Below are 17,483 nucleotides of genomic sequence, written 5' to 3'. Positions count from 1 at the left end.
TCAACTTATAATATGAGCCCAACCCATAATATGAGCCCAACCCGCGCAAAAAGTTAACTGCTAGCGCAGTTAACAAGCAGGAGCGTTAAACTGTGCTCCACTTGTAATCTGACCCTTAGTAAGAAAATCCATGATCCCCTCTCTAATATTGTATTTGTTTGTATAAGGATTTTACTGTGTGTTTGAGGGAGATTGTGTTGTGTGTCTGTTTTCAGGGGCTGTTGGAATACTAGAATAGCACAGGTGAGTGTGTATATAGGTGACGTGTCTCACTTTTAGAGTCCCTATTCCCCCTCAATAAAACACACAGGTGAAAACTCACCTGTTATTTGTGGTGATTGTGATATAACTAATGTAGGGCTGAATTCTAAATACAATGAGTGAAAAAGATTGAAAACAGCGTCAGCACAAGGGTATGAAATGGCTCAGTGGTGAAAAGGTTAAACTTGATAACTTGCATTATTTCTATTATTTTTACTCTTTTATTAAATAAATAGAAAATACTTTTGTCTTGAACGATATAAATCCCTTTATACATCTGATCTCTCTATCATATCACTGTGGTACTCTCTCTCACACAGGCAATACAAGTTAAGATAATTAAATGGGCAATAGTGAGGTTTTAATAACCAATGGAAAATGCATTTTATTTTCAAAACCTCACAGAACCCTGTAATACGTCTCATAGGGGAATTCTGATTGGTTACAGTGAGGCTGTATTTGTTGCAAGTAAAGTAACTGATTCCCAGCTAACTCCCTTTACTGTATGACACAGGTTGTATTTACTGTTGTGCTGATGTCATTTCATGGGATGTTTCTTCCAGATGCGACTGCTACTGATGTAGGCTCAGGTTTAACTTAAATTACAGTTTTTCACATTTTGTTTTAAACTAACTTTTACAAAGATACCATGTAAAGAATCATTTATTTATTTCTATTACTGATATTTTTTTCAGATGAAAAAGATGCTAACATTTTATGTAACACAGAACAAACAGAAGATCAGGGGCTAGCAAATATGCCAGAAGCTGCAAAGCAGGAAATATGTGACAATATAAGTACAGGTAGGTGTACTAGTGTGTGTCTGAGGGATACAGGACACAGGTGAGTGTACGCGTGTGATGTGTCTGAGGGATACAGGGTACAGGTGAGTGTATGTGTGTGATGTGTCTGAGGGATACAGGGCACAGGTGAGTGTACGTGTGTGATGTGTCTGAGGGATACAGGGCACAGGTGAGTGTAAGTGTGTGATGTGTCTGAGGGATACAGGGGACAGGTGAGTGTAAGTGTGTGATGTGTCTGAGGAATACAGGGTACAGGTGAGTGTACATTTTTTTTTTTAATATAATATTTATTTGGAAATCACAAACATAATGACAGTACATAGTCACTGCCCAACATATATTCAGCGGAAAAACAATAACATAAAAAAACAAGAAATCTCTTGTACAAAGTTGGGATAGGACTAAATATAACATAACATCATCTTAACTGTGATTTTCACTGGTTTTTTTACCCCCCCCCCCTTTTTCTATTCACACTAAACAGTGTGATACTGCTAAAAAAAATAAAGAGAACAACAAAAAAAAAAAAAAAAGAAAAGGAAGAAGCCCCTGAGTTAAACTAAATTAGCTTCCCCATTATTAACAATCCAGGTAGAAGGAAACAAACCTACTAACACTAGTTCTACAAAGCTAATGGATGATAGAAACGGAAAAATGATCTGTTTTTGTATAGGGAGGGAAAATGACTTGATAACTGGACACCATCCTGAAAGAAAGTTCTTTATTCTCTTATCTGATGCATCCTGCAAATGATAAGATTCAAACACTATTTGCTCCTGTATTGATTTAATAATCTCCACAAACCCTGGAACTCTCTTTGCTATCCAATATTTTAATATCAGATGTCTAACAGTTAATATGATTGTATTAACAACCCCTATCCAGTAGCTATCTCTAGTATTTAATGGAGATATCAGAAGGATAATATCTTGTAGTTTCAAAGATAAAGATATTTTAAAATGTTGGTTAATCCAATAGGTGATTTTCGACCAAAGTTGGTTAATTTTAGGGCAATACCAGAACATGTGTAGCAGGTCGGCTCTAGCATACGAACATCTAGGGCAGCTACTTGAACTAGTTGGATAAAATTTAGCGATTTTCAGAGGGTATAGATAAAAATTATTAATAAGCTTCATGTGGGATTCTTTCCAGCCCATAGAGACCTTACATTTCTTTGAAATAGAAAAACTCTGTTTAATACTCTCCTGATCAATATCTGGGATATGAGGAGACCAGAAATTACAAATCTTATCCAGATATACTTGACTCTGTTTTGACAACATAATGTCATACATCAATGAAATTGATGTGTCCCCTACAGAGAATTTCTGTAAGAGTACTCTAACCTCAGACCAGGCAGCTGATAAAGGAAAAAGCCAGTTTTGAGCAGAAATAAAGTGTCTGACCTGGAAGTATGCGAACAAATTGGATCTAGGAAGATCATATAGTTGGAAAAGAGATTCCACTGTAGAGATCTGGTGATTTCCATCCAGTAGCTGTTTTATTAGGCTTAACCCTCTTTCAGCCCATACTTTGAAGACTTTTTGATAGATACCTGGGGTAAATTGAGGATTACCTCTAATAGGCAGAAAATCTGAATATGTAGGATCAATGCTTAACATGCTACAGAACTTATGCCAGGCTATTACTATATTCTTAAATGATATGAGAGAAGCAACGTTAGACGGTAACTGTCGCGGTTTACAATGGAGTATAGCCTTTAAGGCAAAAGGATATATTAACGAAGTTTCTTCCTCAATAGAAGAGACTGTATTAGCATCTGTGATCCAATCACAAGCAAATTTAATTAACGTGGCTATATTGTATAACTTGACATCAGGGAGTGATAAACCCCCTGTAGATGACTTCTGCATTAATCTAGCCAAAGCGATACAAGGTTTTTTGTCCTTCCATAAAAATGTTGAAATGTATCCATACAATTTCCTAATGTCCTTATTCGTAATGAATATAGGAAGATTTTGGAGTGGATAGAGAAGACGAGGAAAGATAATTGTTTTGATCAGATTCACCCTGGCCGTTATAGCCAATGGGAATGCAGCCCATAATTGTAGGTCTAGTTTAATTTTTTGAAACAGGGGCGAATAGTTTGCTGAGTACCAAAATTTAGGATTCTTATGCAGAACCAGGCCAAGATATTTAATGGCATTAACCATTTTAAATGGGGTTTTGACAATGGAACAGGTCGATTTACCTAGACACATCAATTCACTTTTTTCCAGATTGACCTTGTATCCTGAAAATGAACTAAATTCTTTAAGGAGTTGCAATAATGTTGGGATAGATTGGTGAATATCCTCCAAAAAAAACAGTATATCGTCAGCATATAACAACACTTTTAACCATTGAGAGCCAAGAGGGATCCCCGGTAAGCTATCCCTTAATCTGATTGCGAATGGTTCCAACGCCAGATTAAACAATAATGGGGATAACGGACAACCTTGTCTGGTGCCCCGTTGCAACATTATCTGAGAAGAACGCTCCCCATTTATCAATAGATAGGAAATAGGTTTTGCATAAATTCTGTTGACAAACTGCCCAAAGTTTCCTTTAAACCCAAACCTTTCAAGTGACCGGAATAGGTGTTCCCAGATAATAGAATCAAATGCTTTAGTAGCATCTAACGTAAGTACCGCACTATGCTGTACTGACAAGTTTTTATGACCTTGGTCAATATTCCAGGCATAATCCAAAAAGGTAGTAACTTTACGGAAGTTCTTTATTGGGTTCCTGGCAGTCATAAACCCCGACTGGTCAGGATGTATAAGATTCTGTAGACAGCGAGACAATCTTGCCGCTATAATAGCGGCTAAAATCTTATAGTCGGTGTTTAACACCGAAATTGGTCTGTATGAAGCTAAATCTTCAGAATCTTTGCCTTTTTTCAGAATCAAAGAGATGTTTGCAGCAGAAAAGTATGAAGAGATTGGATTGTCTGAAACATAATAGATATTGAATAGATTTTCCAGTATCAAAAGCAACTCTTCCTTTAAACATTTATAAAATTCTGCAGGGAACCCATCTGGGCCTGCAGCCTTATTCAATTTCAATTGGTCAATTGCATTACCAATCTCTGTACAAGAGATGGGGTCATTCAATGCAGCCAATTCTTCAGATTGAATTATTGGCAATTTAATCTTGGACCAGAAAGCCTCTTGCTCAACGTGGTTTATATTAACTGGTGCATATAACTGTTGATAATAATTAAAGAATACTTCACCGATTTCTTTGGAATTAATATATCTAGAGTCACGATATTTAATAGCTGGAATAAGATTTTTTTTTTCCTACTTTTGGTGAGCCTCGCAAGATGTTTTGCAGAAGTCCTGTGAAACCCCCTATAATGTCGAGTTATTTTTATTTCCTCTATCTGAGATTTTTGTTTTAAAAAAAGGTCTCTCTCTTTTCTGAATCCCAAATATACTTCCCAATTGGCAGAGGAGGGGTCAATCTGAACTCTCCTGAATGCATTCTTTACCTTATTGGACAATTGAATTTCTCTATCCTTAATCTTCTTGTCTCGTCGTTTTGTATATGCCGTAATCTCCCCCCGCAACACCGCTTTTGAAGCCTCCCAAAATATTTCTACTTTATTCCTATAATTAGCATTAAACCTACCATATTCCAGCCATTTCTGTTTCATCCATGAACAAAATCTAGGATCAGAATATAGGAACCTAGGGAAGCAAAATACAGCCTTGCTGGATTTACTCTTACCGTTCGTGGGGAAAATACAATGAGATGATTGCGTGGTCCGAGACTAGAATCTCTGCGATTTCTGCCTCCAGTTTCCAAACAGATAAAGATTCCGAGACTAAAAATAGATCTATCCTAGAAAAGGTCCTATGGGCTTTAGACTCACACGTGAAAGCCTGAAGATCCGGGTTTTGGATGCGCCAAATATCAACCAAATTTAGTTTATAACAGAAGTTTTTAAAATATTTAGCATTTTTTTTATATAGAGATATATTTTTATTGGAAAATCGATCTAGTTCTGGGTATAGGGTCATATTAAAATCTCCACACAACACTAGATTTTCCCCTTTGAACGGGTATAACTTACTTTGGATTTTTCTCCAGAATTCTGCCGAGAATTGGTTAGGGGCATAAATATTACAAAATATGAATCTAGTATTCATAATACTAATTTGGAGTATAATAAATCTAGCAGAGGGATCGATTTCAGTTTTAATGATCCTATATTCAAGATCTTTATGAATTAATACCACCACTCCCGCTTTTTTAGAGATACCTGAAGAGGTAATAACCTCTCCTACCCATTTGATCTTGAGCTTAGCAGCTTCTTGCTCGTTAAGGTGCGTTTCCTGCAAAAACACTAAGTCCGGTTTATGTTTAGCCAAAATTTTAATAATTAATTTACGTTTAACCGGCGAAGAGATCCCCCCCACATTCCAGGATAATGTCTTAACTCCTTCTACCATCATCCTTTCCTATATATACCATCATTAAAACAGGGGGGGGGGGGGGGAAAGAAAATTAAAAAAAGTAAGTCCAGACTTAACATTGATCATAGTTAACAAAATAAACTTTTTTTTTGGCATTTTTCCTCATGCATACTCTAACAAAGCTGGATACATAAAATATAATATAAAACCCGCTAATCCGCCAGGTCTCTACTGGTCGAATTTTGAGTTTGATCTGGTATACCATCATACGCCTTAATAAAATCTTTAACCTCATTAATTCCGCTGAACGAGTGTCTTATTCCCTTATCCGCCACTACAATTCTAGCTGGATAGAGTAGTCTCGCTTTTAAACCTTTATTTATAAGCTGGGTGCAATATGGGGCCATCCCTTTCCTCCTGGAGGAAGTCTCAGAAGAGAAATCCTGAAACAAAAGAATCTTACTGTTACCAAAAGTTGGAGGGTCGGTTTTTTTGAACCATTTTAATATATCCACTTTATCCTGAAATTTTAAAAACTTACATATAGCCATTCTTGGTCTTACAAACCCATTCTCTGCCACTCTCTTAGGGCCCACTCTGTGCGCCCTTTCAATTATTAGAGGTAGGGATTGAGCTGGCATACCCATAGCCTGTAGTAATGTAACGGACATAAATTTACTTATGTCATCAAATTCAGGTAGTTCGGGCAGGCCTACAATCCTGATGTTATTGCGTCTGGAGCGATCTTCGAGATCCTCCAGGCGCAATTGCATACTATTTATTTTGGCCTGTTTTCGAGAAACTGTCTCATAGCTATTTGCCTGATCTTCCAATAAAGAGATTCTATTCTCGGCTTCAACCATTCTAGCTGAGAATTGTTTAACCTCTGAGGAGAGTACCCCTATCTCTGTTGCTATAGTGCCTAATTCCTTTTTGATTAACTCGAATTGGGGGAGAATATAGCTGAAAACTGTCCAATCAATACCTGTGTATCGATGACTGACGGTGCAATGTCCGTCACCACATCGATACTGGTATCTGCCGTTTTGGCTTTTTTGTCCTTGGGCTTCACAGGCATCTTGGGTGAACTAACTCTCACCTGTGACACAAACTTATCCATCAAGTGCAGTACACAAAAAAATAGATCTGACCAGTACCCCACACTGACAAACTAGGGTCTGGCTATTAATGTGACTATAATTGTGATTAATCAAAACACTGGGGTAGTGGTCCCCAAGACCAACAGAAAAAAAAAAAAACCTTCTCCTATGTGTGTGAAGAAAAAAAAAAAAAAAAGTGTTATTTATGTGAGTGGGAAATTCCCCTGTGGATTCGATGGCAGCTGACTGCCTATATATAAAAAAAGAGAGAGAAAAAAATAAAAAAATAAAATAATAGTCAGAGGGTCAAGGACCCACTAGTGAAAAGTGCTGAAGGCCTGTGCCCTACTTAACATTAACTGAATATCAAAAAGAAAAAATCAGAGAAATAAATTATCAGAATACCAGCTCTACTCCACCAATTCTGTTATCATTAGTGAGGTGCTTTTGTTCAGTCAAAATAGATCCTATAAACTTACAGTTAAACAATTATTGCTGCACATACAATCTCCACCAACATATAGGTGTTTTTTTTAGATCTGACCATAATCTAACCATGTACTGGTTTCAATTTAGAGCAGGAAATAAATTTAACAGAATATTAGGATAGACAACAATGTTTAGAATTTGAACACAGTAATGTCCCACTTTGCACTAAACTTTTTAAAGCATGTGAGAGCTTGTTTAAAACATTAGTGCTTTAGCATCAGGAATCCCCTCATACAACAGAAAAAAAATCCTCAGATAACTTTTCTTATTGTGTTCCTGTGTGAGGATACTTAGTAGAATAACAGACTCGTACAACTACCACATTTCTTTTTGGGCTCTGTACCTCTCACTAACAAGCCCTAGGGAGCACAGTGTTAATCACTATTTGTTAGGTATCCAGTCCCCGGATAAAAAGTTCCCATGTATGTCTGTGGCTCCAGCACAAGCCTTTTTCCCTGCAGTCACACAGTTAGCTTGACATAGCAGTCCTTTAGAAAACGTAACAAAAGATTAGGGGACCCAGCCCTAAATGTCCAGTGCACTCCTGTTAAACCTTCCACAGCTACGGCATTGACTTTTTTCACCCGGCAAAGCCTTGGGGCCAAACAGATCAGTCAGTGTCGTGTGCTTACGATCTCTGCAGGGACATAGACAGCACAGTTCTTTATATAATGCACGCCAGGGCTTACCAGAGTGCTGTTGCCAAGTAGGGTTGAGATGCCTCCCAATCTCTCTTCCGTGAGTTCACAGCTTGCTTCCGGATCAACGATACTCCCCAAGTCGGGGGAGTTCCACTGAGTTTGCCACTGCGGTGGCGGTGCTTAGCATTCGGATCCCTCCGCGCGCCTCCAGCACCTCCCCCTGCAGCTTCTCTGAGTTCCGAATAGTGCGATCAACTTCCTCTATCCCCAACAGGCAGGCAGCTTGCGTGTGATAGGGGGTTGCGGGTAAAGACCATCTGTATGCTCTTGATACGACTGTGCACCAGGGCACAATGATAACTCCTGGACTTCTGTGAAAGGGTGTGAAATAGCGGTTCTACCGCTGGCCCAACCGGCCTCTGTGATTTCCTCCTCAGGCTGTCGTACAGCCAAATTTCAGCCCTGCTGAACCCCACTTGTGTCGGGGGCTATGAGGCAGTGAGTAGGGGCAGTGATTGTAGACACTAGGTCGGAACGCCGACATGGAGCATGCTGCTGTTGAGCTCCGCCCTCAGACCGGAAATCTGAGTGTATGTTATGTTATGTGTGAGAATGTGTGTGTGAGAGAGAGAGAGAGAAAGAGAGTGAGAGAATCGGTGAGTGTACATGTTTGATGTATTTGAGGGATGCAGGGCACAGGTGAGTGTACATGTGTGATATGTCTGAGGGATACAGGGTACAGGTGAGTGTACATGTGTGATGTGTCTGAGGGATACAGGGCACAGGTGAGTGTACATGTTTGATGTATTTGAGGGATGCAGGGCACAGGTGAGTGTACATGTGTGATATGTCTGAGGGATACAGGGTACAGGTGAGTGTACATGTGTGATGTGTCTGAGGGATACAGGGTACAGGTGAGTGTACATGTGTGATGTGTCTGAGGGATACAGGGTACAGGTGAGTGTACATGTGTGATGTGTCTGAGGGATATAGGGCACAGGTGAGTGTATATGTGTGATGTGTCTAAGGGATACAGGGCACAGGTGAGTGTACATCTGTGATGTGTCTGAGGGATACAGGGCACAGGTGAGTGTACGTGTGTGATGTGTCTGAGGGATACAGGGCACAGGTGAGTGTATATGTGTGATGTGTCTAAGGGATGCAGGGCACAGGTGAGTGTACATCTGTGATGTGTCTGAGGGATACAGGGCACAGGTGAGTGTACGTGTGTGATGTGTCTGAGGGATACAGGGCACAGGTGAGTGTACGTGTGTGATGTGTCTGAGGGATACAGGGCACAGGTGAGTGTACGTGTGTGATGTGTCTGAGGGACGCAGAGCAAAGGTGAGTGTACGTGTGTGATGTGTCTGAGGGATACAGGGCACAGGTGAGTGTACATGTGTGATGTGTCTGAGGGATACAGGGCACAGGTGAGTGTACATGTGTGATGTGTCTGAGGGATACAGGGCACAGGTGAGTGTACATGTGTGATGTGTCTGAGGGATACAGGGCACAGGTGAGTGTACGTGTGTGACGTGTCTGAGGGATACAGGGCACAGGTGAGTGTACATGTGTGATGTGTCTGAGGGATACAGGGCACAGGTGAGTGTACATGTGTGATATGTCTGAGGGATACAGGGCACAGGTGAGTGTACATGTGTGATATGTCTGAGGGATACAGGGCACAGGTGAGTGTACATGTGTGATGTGTCTGAGGGATACAGGGCATAGGTGAGTGTACATGTTTGATGTATTTGAGGGATGCAGGGCACAGGTGAGTGTACATGTGTGATATGTCTGAGGGATACAGGGTACAGGTGAGTGTACATGTGTGATGTGTCTGAGGGATACAGGGTACAGGTGAGTGTACATGTGTGATGTGTCTGAGGGATACAGGGTACAGGTGAGTGTACATGTGTGATGTGTCTGAGGGATATAGGGCACAGGTGAGTGTATATGTGTGATGTGTCTAAGGGATACAGGGCACAGGTGAGTGTACATCTGTGATGTGTCTGAGGGATACAGGGCACAGGTGAGTGTACGTGTGTGATGTGTCTGAGGGATACAGGGCACAGGTGAGTGTATATGTGTGATGTGTCTAAGGGATACAGGGCACAGGTGAGTGTACATCTGTGATGTGTCTGAGGGATACAGGGCACAGGTGAGTGTACGTGTGTGATGTGTCTGAGGGATACAGGGCACAGGTGAGTGTACGTGTGTGATGTGTCTGAGGGATACAGGGCACAGGTGAGTGTACGTGTGTGATGTGTCTGAGGGACGCAGAGCAAAGGTGAGTGTACGTGTGTGATGTGTCTGAGGGATACAGGGCACAGGTGAGTGTACATGTGTGATGTGTCTGAGGGATACAGGGCACAGGTGAGTGTACATGTGTGATGTGTCTGAGGGATACAGGGCACAGGTGAGTGTACATGTGTGATGTGTCTGAGGGATACAGGGCACAGGTGAGTGTACGTGTGTGACGTGTCTGAGGGATACAGGGCACAGGTGAGTGTACATGTGTGATGTGTCTGAGGGATACAGGGCACAGGTGAGTGTACATGTGTGATATGTCTGAGGGATACAGGGCACAGGTGAGTGTACATGTGTGATATGTCTGAGGGATACAGGGCACAGGTGAGTGTACATGTGTGATGTGTCTGAGGGATACAGGGCACAGGTGAGTGTACGTGAGTGTACGTATGTGATATGTCTGAGGGATACAGGGCACAGGTTAGTGTACGTGTGTGATGTGTCTGAGGGATACAGGGCACAGGTTAGTGTACGTGTGTGATGTGTCTGAGGGATACAGGGCACAGGTTAGTGTACGTGTGTGATGTGTCTGAGGGATACAGGGCACAGGTGAGTGTACGTGTGTGATGTGTCTGAGGGATACAGGGCACAGGTGAGTGTACATGTGTGATGTGTCTGAGGGATACAGGGCACAGGTGAGTGTACATGTGTGATGTGTCTGAGGGATACAGGGCACAGGTGAGTGTACGTGTGTGATGTGTCTGAGGGATACAGGGCACAGGTGAGTGTACGTGTGTGATGTGTCTGAGGGATACAGGGCACAGGTGAGTGTACATGTGTGATGTGTCTGAGGGATACAGGGCACAGGTTAGTGTACGTGTGTGATGTGTCTGAGGGATACAGGGCACAGGTGAGTGTACGTGTGTGATGTGTCTGAGGGATACAGGGCACAGGTGAGTGTACATGTGTGATGTGTCTGAGGGATACAGGGCACAGGTGAGTGTACATGTGTGATGTGTCTGAGGGATACAGGGCACAGGTTAGTGTACATGTGTGATGTGTCTGAGGGATACAGGGCACAGGTTAGTGTACGTGTGTGATGTGTCTGAGGGATACAGGGCACAGGTGAGTGTACGTGTGTGATGTGTCTGAGGGATACAGGGCACAGGTGAGTGTACATGTGTGATGTTAATATAGCGCAAAGTTTATACTCCCTTCCGTATACGGACTGCAATGTACTCCTCCCTTGTTATCCACCACAGAGCAGACATAAAAATTAAACAAGCAATCTCAAAGGGCTCACAGCGTTAGCGTAAACACATATCAATACATGTGTGGGACTCATTTGCCGCCATCATCCGGTGCTCGATCCTGGGGGAGGTGTATCCAAACTGCTTCCTGCAGCGATCCGGCTCTGCCGCTCTCTTCCCTCCTCAAGTCACCCTCCGTGTGCGGTTACGTCCGTGAGTGTCTGTGTCGTAATGAGCGTGTGACGTTGTGTCCCTTTCACAGCTCCTATGCTGTATTACCAGTTTCAATACAGAGGCAGCAGAGGGAGAAGATGCAGAGGGAGGAGAGGCAGAGGTAGAGGTAAATATCAATCAGACAATAAAAGAGTAAGATTTAGTGACAGTGAAGCAGAGTCCACTGATGGCTATTCCAGTTCTGAAGGGGAATGTAATGTAGTTAATATCTCTCTGACTACAAACTCACAGACACAGAAATAAATGTCTTAAGTAAAGGCCTAAACTTTGTCCCTACCTCTAACTTCAATTTGTTCTCAACACTACTTGATGTAAATAAATTGATTAGAAATTTGACATTAAAAAAGTACTTTAAACATGACATACAAGACACTGAAGCTGATAGAGTTAATTTTCCCTTAGACCTAATCTCACCTTTAGTGAAGACTGTGATGTGGTAGCCTTGGAGGAGTTGCAAGCTCAAGGAGCAGTGGGGGCTTCTGATACCCTTACTTTACCTAGATTTAAGGGTAATTCTACATTTTACCCCATACAAAACAGGGGTCATATTTTGGAAATATTCCAAAAAAGGGTAGAGGCAGACCTCACTGCACTTGCATCCAAGAATTGTACCCAAAAGAAAAAGGCCAATTTGTCATTAAAAGAGAGAGAAGCCCTGATAGGGCTACAGAGTAATGACAACTTGGTCATCAGAGCCGCAGACAAAGGCGGCTCTATAGTAGTAATGAACAAAAGTCAGTTCATTGCTGAGCCCAAAAGACAACTGCTGGATGAAAAACAATACATCCAACTGCAGAAAGATCCAACAGATGAATTTAAACATGAGTTAGAACATTTATTGGACGAAGGTAGAGGGATAGGGATGTTTGACGATGATACATACAATTATTTACAAGTCAAGTTCCCTATTAGACCCACGTTTAATCATCTACCTAAAACACACAAACCAGGACCTGAAATTCATGGTAGACCCATCATTAGTGGAATTAGTTTTTCGGTTAGTGAACCATCACAATGGTTGGATGCAATACTCCAACCTTTTGTGGAGGGGCTACAAAGCCATTTAACAGACACTAAACATTTGTTGAGTCTACTAAAAGATGAAGGGTGGAATGAGAACAAAATCTGGTTAACTATAGATGTAAAGTCACTTTACTCTTCCATTCCACATAAAGAAGGGCTAAAGGCCATTAGATATTTATTAACCAGGTCAGGCCAGTTTGAAGAGGAGCAATGTAGTTTTATACTACAGGTCACGAGTTATTTATTAACACATAACTACTTTGGTTTTGACGGAGCTTTCTACCTCCAGAGATGTGGGACTGCTATGGGGGCCAAGTTTGCCCCCTCTTACGCCAAACTCTATATGGGTTGGTGGGAGCAGTCCCACATCTATGGAGATAGAAATCAGTTCAAACCAAATATTACCTTCTACAAAAGATTAATTGACGATCTTCTGGTCATTTGGCAAGATGACACAATTGGGATTAATCTATTTGTTGATGAACTGAACAATAACAATCTAGGTTTAGGCTTCACCTTTGAGTATAATAACCAAACCATTAACTATTTAGATGTAACCCTAGTTGGGGTAGCAGGAGAAATGGGAGGTAGAATAACCACAAGTGTTTTCCGCAAACCATCAGCTAAAAATACCATCCTACATGCAAGGAGTAATCACCCAAATAGGGTATTTAAGGCAATAGTCAAGGGACAGTTTGTGAGGACCTTGAGAAATTGTTCTACCAAATTCTCTTATGAGACCCAAGCAAAGGAACTCACTGATAGATTAGTCTCTAGAGACTATCCTAAACCTATGGTCAATGCCATAAAAATGGATGTGAGCAAAAGAGACAGGGACTCCCTCCTAATGCAAGGGAATAGGTCCAACATCAAGGGACAGGCACAGAAACCCACATTTTTGACAACATACAGTGATCAGTTTGGGGAAATTTGTAATATTATCTCCAAACATTTTCCATTACTAATGGCTGATGATGGTTTGGCTGATATAGTAAGAAAAGGTTGTCGTTTTGCTTTCAAAAGGGGCACCACCATAGGTAACAAGGTAGCTCCAACACTACTTCGTAGCACGAACAATAGAACTAACAGCTCATGGTTAAGCACTAAGGGAGTGTTCAGATTCCATTATAATGATTGCATTGCCTGTAAATATCTGTCACCAGGTAATGAATTCAACAGTACTACAACAGATGAGCATTTTTCACATGACAGATGCTAGAACTGCAGAGCCAACTACGTGATTTATGTACTGACGTGCTCAGAGTGTAACCTACAATATGTAGGCATGACCACACGAGAGAGAGACAAGGTCAAGAATCCGGGAGCATGTCAATAACATAAAAGTGGGCACCCTAACAACACCACTCATTGCACACTTCAGCCAAATGCACAACAAAAGTACACTTAAATGGACAATTGCCAAATATGTTTCACCCCCGGTTAGGGGAGGGGATAGATCATTGCTATTAGCTAGGGAAGAAGTATACTGGATACTCAAATTGGGCACAAGGTGGCCATCTGGTCTAAATAGTGAATTTGATTTAATAAATTTTTGGAAGTAACCTTTGAGCTTGAATTAAAGGATAGTCTGTGGTAATGTCATGGAAAAGATAGTCTTACATTGGCATATCAATTTATAAATATAAATTAATTTATTTATTCATTTACTCATTTATCTACATCATTGTATTTAACCACAGTTATCAATGTTAACTTTGACACTTTTGTCTAAGTGTACACCCTGAATGACTCATAGATAGCTAACCTCAACCATTATTATTGCTTGTACATGTACATTTATTATTTATCATTAATATATAAATGCATCCCTAAATGCACTCTGATAATTGAAGGAGTAATTAAAATTACACACATTTGGTACTCTGACGATAGCAATACTACCTATGGTTGGTATATTTATTTACTACGAAAAGTAAACCAATCAAATTTACAAGTTTAAGTTATTGTTTCGATCTCTATTGTATTCTAAGATGAACTAGAATGTAACCTTTTTTGAAGTTAATTAGGTTTACAAATCTGTATATGCTGCACAATGGGTGTGTTTTGTTTTGACCAATGGGAAGAGTTTTTTGCCTTTTTAAAACACAGGTTGATGGTCACTCACTATGCTATGACTACGGCGGGGAGAGCCGAAACGAGTCAGCAGTAGTGACCACCAACCCGTCCTGCAGCTTTGTGACTGTAACAGAAGTGTTGTTGCAATTTTTAACCCAATAAAGTTTGGACTCTTAATTTAATGCAGACAAGGGACCGGAACTCCTTATTCTTTCTCCTCACATTTACGTGTGTGATGTGTCTGAGGGATACAGGGCACAGGTGAGTGTACATGTGTGATATGTCTGAGGGATACAGGGCACAGGTGAGTGTACGTGTGTGATGTGTCTGAGGGATACAGGGCACAGGTGAGTGTACATATGTGATGTGTCTGAGGGATACAGGGTACAGGTGAGTGTACATGTGTGATGTGTCTGAGGGATACAGGGCACAGGTGAGTGTACATGTGTGATGTGCCTGAGGGATACAGGGCACAGGTGAGTGTACGTGTGTGATGTGTCTGAGGGATACAGGGCACAGGTGAGTGTACGTGTGTGATGTGTCTGAGGGATACAGGACACAGGTGAGTGTACGTGTGTGACGTGCCTGAGGGATACAGGGTACAGGTGAGTGTACGTGTGTGATGTGTCTGAGGAATACAGGGCACAGGTGAGTGTACGTGTGTGATGTGCCTCAGGGGGATACAGGGCACAGATGAGTGTACGTGTGTGATGTGTTTGAGGGATACAGGGTACAGGTGAGTGTACGTATGTGATGTGTCTGAGGAATACAGGGCACAGGTGAGTGTATGTGTGTGATGTTTCTGAGGGATACAGGGCACAGGTGAGTGTATGTTTATGATGTGCCTCAGGGGGATACAGGGCACAGGTGAGTGTACGTGTGTGATGTGCCTCAGGGGGATACAGGGCACAGATGAGTGTACGTGTGTGATGTGTCTGAGGGATACAGGGCACAGGTGAGTATACATGTGTGATGTGTCTGAGGAATACAGGGCACAGGTGAGTGTACGTGTGTGATGTGTCTGAGGAATACAGGGCATAGGTGAGTGTACATGTGTGATGTGTCTGAGGAATAAAGGGCACAGGTGAGTGTACGTGTGTGATGTGTCTGAGGAATACAGGGCACAGGTGAGTGTATGTGTGTGATGTTTCTGAGGGATGCAGAGTACAGGTGAGTACATGTCTGATGTGTGTGATGTGCCTCAGGGGGATACAGGGCACAGATGAGTGTACGTGTGTGATGTGTCTGAGGGATACAGGGCACAGGTGAGTATACATGTGTGATGTGTCTGAGGAATACAGGGCACAGGTGAGTGTACGTGTGTGATGTGTCTGAGGAATACAGGGCACAGGTGAGTGTACATGAGTTATGTGTCTGAGAGACACAGGGCACATATGAGTGCACATGTGTGACGTGTCTGACCATTGAACTCCCAGTAAAGTAACCTACAATTTTGTCACAGAATTGTGCATGCATAAATTGCTTTATAAACACATTTTTTCTAAGAACTACCTTGTTATTTGACTGCTGTGCTAGCTTAGTCCTAAACATGTCAGTAAGTCTCCTTTTTACTGGTTGCTAGGGGCCTCTATGGACGAGTTTACACTGTGCACCAGCAGTGAGTCTGTGACATTTATTATTTGCCCGTGTGCTATAGATCGTTAGCAAGACCTAAGTTACCATATCGCACCGCAATGCAGAGGGTACATGTGCCTTAGCAGTAAAGTTAAAAATGCTCTATTTCTGAAATAGGGGGGCGGCGGTTTAGGGGTTAATAAGTATACTGTAGGCGGGGCAGCAGATTTGGGGTTAATTAGTGTAGGTAGATGTCGGCGATGTCGGGGGGCAGCAGTTTAGGGGTGTTTAGACTTGGGGTTTATGTTAGGGTGTTAGGTGTAAAAATAAATTTTCTTTCCCCATAGGAATCAATGGGGCTGCGTTACAGAGCTTTATGCTCCTTTATTTCAGTTGTTAGGCTTTTTTTTTAGCCGGCTCTCCCCATTGATGTCTATGGGGAAATCGTGCACGAGCACTTAAAACCAGCTCAAAGCAGCGCTGGTATTTGAGTGCGGTATGGAGCTCAATTTTGCTCAACGCTGCAATATTGCCTGATAACGCCGGGATTATGAAAACCTGTAATAGCAGCGCTATAGGGAGGTGAGCGGTGACAATAACTTGCAAGTTAGCACCGAGCCGCTCTTACCGCAAAACTTGTAATCTAGCCGATAGTTAATTACTAGACATTCAAGAAATATTTATTTGCATATTTTCACTAATATAGTTTATTTTACATATTATTCTAAAAAATAAAACTGAATGCTTTGTGTACACAAGCAATAAGCCTCATGTTGTATATTAAACAAACTTAACCCTCTTTCCTGTGGTGTAAATGCTCTGGACCTGTCACTCAGCAGAGAGAGTTACTTAGCAGTAATAAAATCTTAATAACAATTAAAATGGATGAATAATCATAACCATTGTAATATGAAAAGTTATTTTTTTTTTTAACTTGTTTTATTCTTTGCGAGCCATCAGGCTTGATGATCCTGAAATGCCCTGATAAAAGGGCCGGTCAACAGTGCTATATTAGCCGGCCCCATGACCAATGCGCAATTTTATAGTATGCAAAATATAGTCATTTTTCAGTGCGCATGTGCAATCTGAATGATGGTGTGCGCGTGATGCAGTGGGAAAACTTGTCTAGTTATTTTAGGGGCTGCTACAAGATCACTTCATGTGTCCATAAACAACAAATCACAACTGTGTTGCAAATCTCCGCATTTATTAGGTTGTACATTAAAGTGCCCTTACAAGGATCTGGTCTGTTTGTGTTTAACACTGTGAATGAGTAAAGTATATGGAAGTACCTTCAGTATTTGTTCCACATCACATGACCAGAACTTACTATTTCCCAAACGCAGATTCATAAATA

At 41.5% G+C, this 17,483-nt stretch overlaps 1 protein-coding gene across 4 annotated transcripts in view; it reads left to right on the top strand.

The window, feature by feature from the left end:
• LOC128657088 (zinc finger protein 436-like) overlaps nucleotides 1-17,483 on the top strand; it is a 119,967-nt gene that overhangs the window by 22,212 nt on the left and 80,272 nt on the right. For all 4 annotated transcript variants that reach the window (XM_053711328.1, XM_053711329.1, XM_053711326.1 and 1 more), the window contains exon 8: nucleotides 957-1,064. In XM_053711328.1, coding sequence (XP_053567303.1) covers nucleotides 957-1,064 — 108 coding nt within the window. The remainder of the gene's footprint in view (nucleotides 1-956; nucleotides 1,065-17,483) is intronic.

This window comes from Bombina bombina, chromosome 4 (genome assembly GCF_027579735.1).
Source record: "Bombina bombina isolate aBomBom1 chromosome 4, aBomBom1.pri, whole genome shotgun sequence".
Lineage (NCBI taxonomy): Eukaryota > Metazoa > Chordata > Amphibia > Anura > Bombinatoridae > Bombina > Bombina bombina.
This window is presented reverse-complemented; position numbering and strand designations above follow the sequence as displayed.